This window comes from Eimeria mitis, genomic scaffold (genome assembly GCF_000499745.2).
Source record: "Eimeria mitis Houghton genomic scaffold, Emh_scaff2736, whole genome shotgun sequence".
NCBI lineage: Eukaryota > Apicomplexa > Conoidasida > Eucoccidiorida > Eimeriidae > Eimeria > Eimeria mitis.
In genome coordinates this window covers 7025-7867 of record NW_013571081.1, presented here as the reverse complement: position 1 = coordinate 7867, position 843 = coordinate 7025, and the positions used below count along the sequence as shown (strand labels likewise).

At 59.7% G+C, this 843-nt stretch overlaps 1 protein-coding gene across 1 annotated transcript; it reads right to left on the bottom strand.

Annotated features, from left to right (window-relative positions):
- Nucleotides 1-21: 21 nt before the first annotated feature.
- On the bottom strand, nt 22-667 carry EMH_0057990 (uncharacterized protein; the record flags this gene model as incomplete). The annotated part of the gene is made up of 2 exons (XM_013497529.1): nt 22-52; nt 204-667. The coding sequence occupies 2 exons, from the start codon at nt 665-667 to the stop codon at nt 22-24; spliced, it is 495 nt and encodes a 164-aa protein (XP_013352983.1).
- Between the last annotated feature and the right edge of the window lie 176 nt (nt 668-843).

The window sequence follows — 843 nt, the reverse complement described above, 5'->3', positions numbered from 1 at the left end:
CTAGACACTGTGAAGCCTTCATCAGCAGCGAGAAGGTGGGGATATGCATGCGCTGCGTAGCAGCAGCAGCAGCAGCTGCTGCTGCTGCTGCAGGAGGCAGCAGAGAAAGGTCCTGCTGCTGCTGCTGCTGCTGTATCAACTGCAGCACAGACTGCTGCAGCAGCAGCTGCTGCTGCTCCCCCCAGCTGCTGCGCCAGCAGCACTTCACTGTCTCCAGCAGCAGCTGCAGCGCGACGAGTTTTGCTGTTTCATCGAAGCGTCTATAAGCATCTGCTGCTGCTGCAGCAGCAGGAGATATCTGCTGCTGCTGCTGCAGCTGCTGCTGCTGCAGCTCCTGCTGCAGCTGCTGCTGCTGCTGCTGCTGCAGCAGAGCAAATGTATTACACTTCACAGACAGTGGAGGGAAAACAGCAAAAGGGTGCAGCAGCCACTGCAGCAAAGGCTGCAGGTGCTGCTGCTGCTGCTGCTGCTGCTGCTGCTGCTGCAGCTGCTGCAGCCACACTGTTGCCTCGTAGCTGCCATCTGCATGCAGCCCCAAAGAGTCAACAACCTTCTGTCTTAGCTCAGGGGGGAGATCCGCTCCGAACGCCTGCTGCTGCTGCTGCTGCTGCTGCTGCTGCTGCTGCTGCTGCTGCTGCTGCTGTTGCAGGTGCTGTTGCTGCTGCATTGCAACGGCCTGCTGTCATATATGTTACCGCTCAATAGGGGGGGAAAAGAAAGGCAGCAGCAGCAGCAGCAAATGCTGCTGCTGCTGCTCCTGCTGCTGCTGCTGCTGCAACAACGATGACACCTGCAGCTGCGCGGCAGCACTCCACCGCGCCGCTCTCCTGCTGCTGCTGCTGT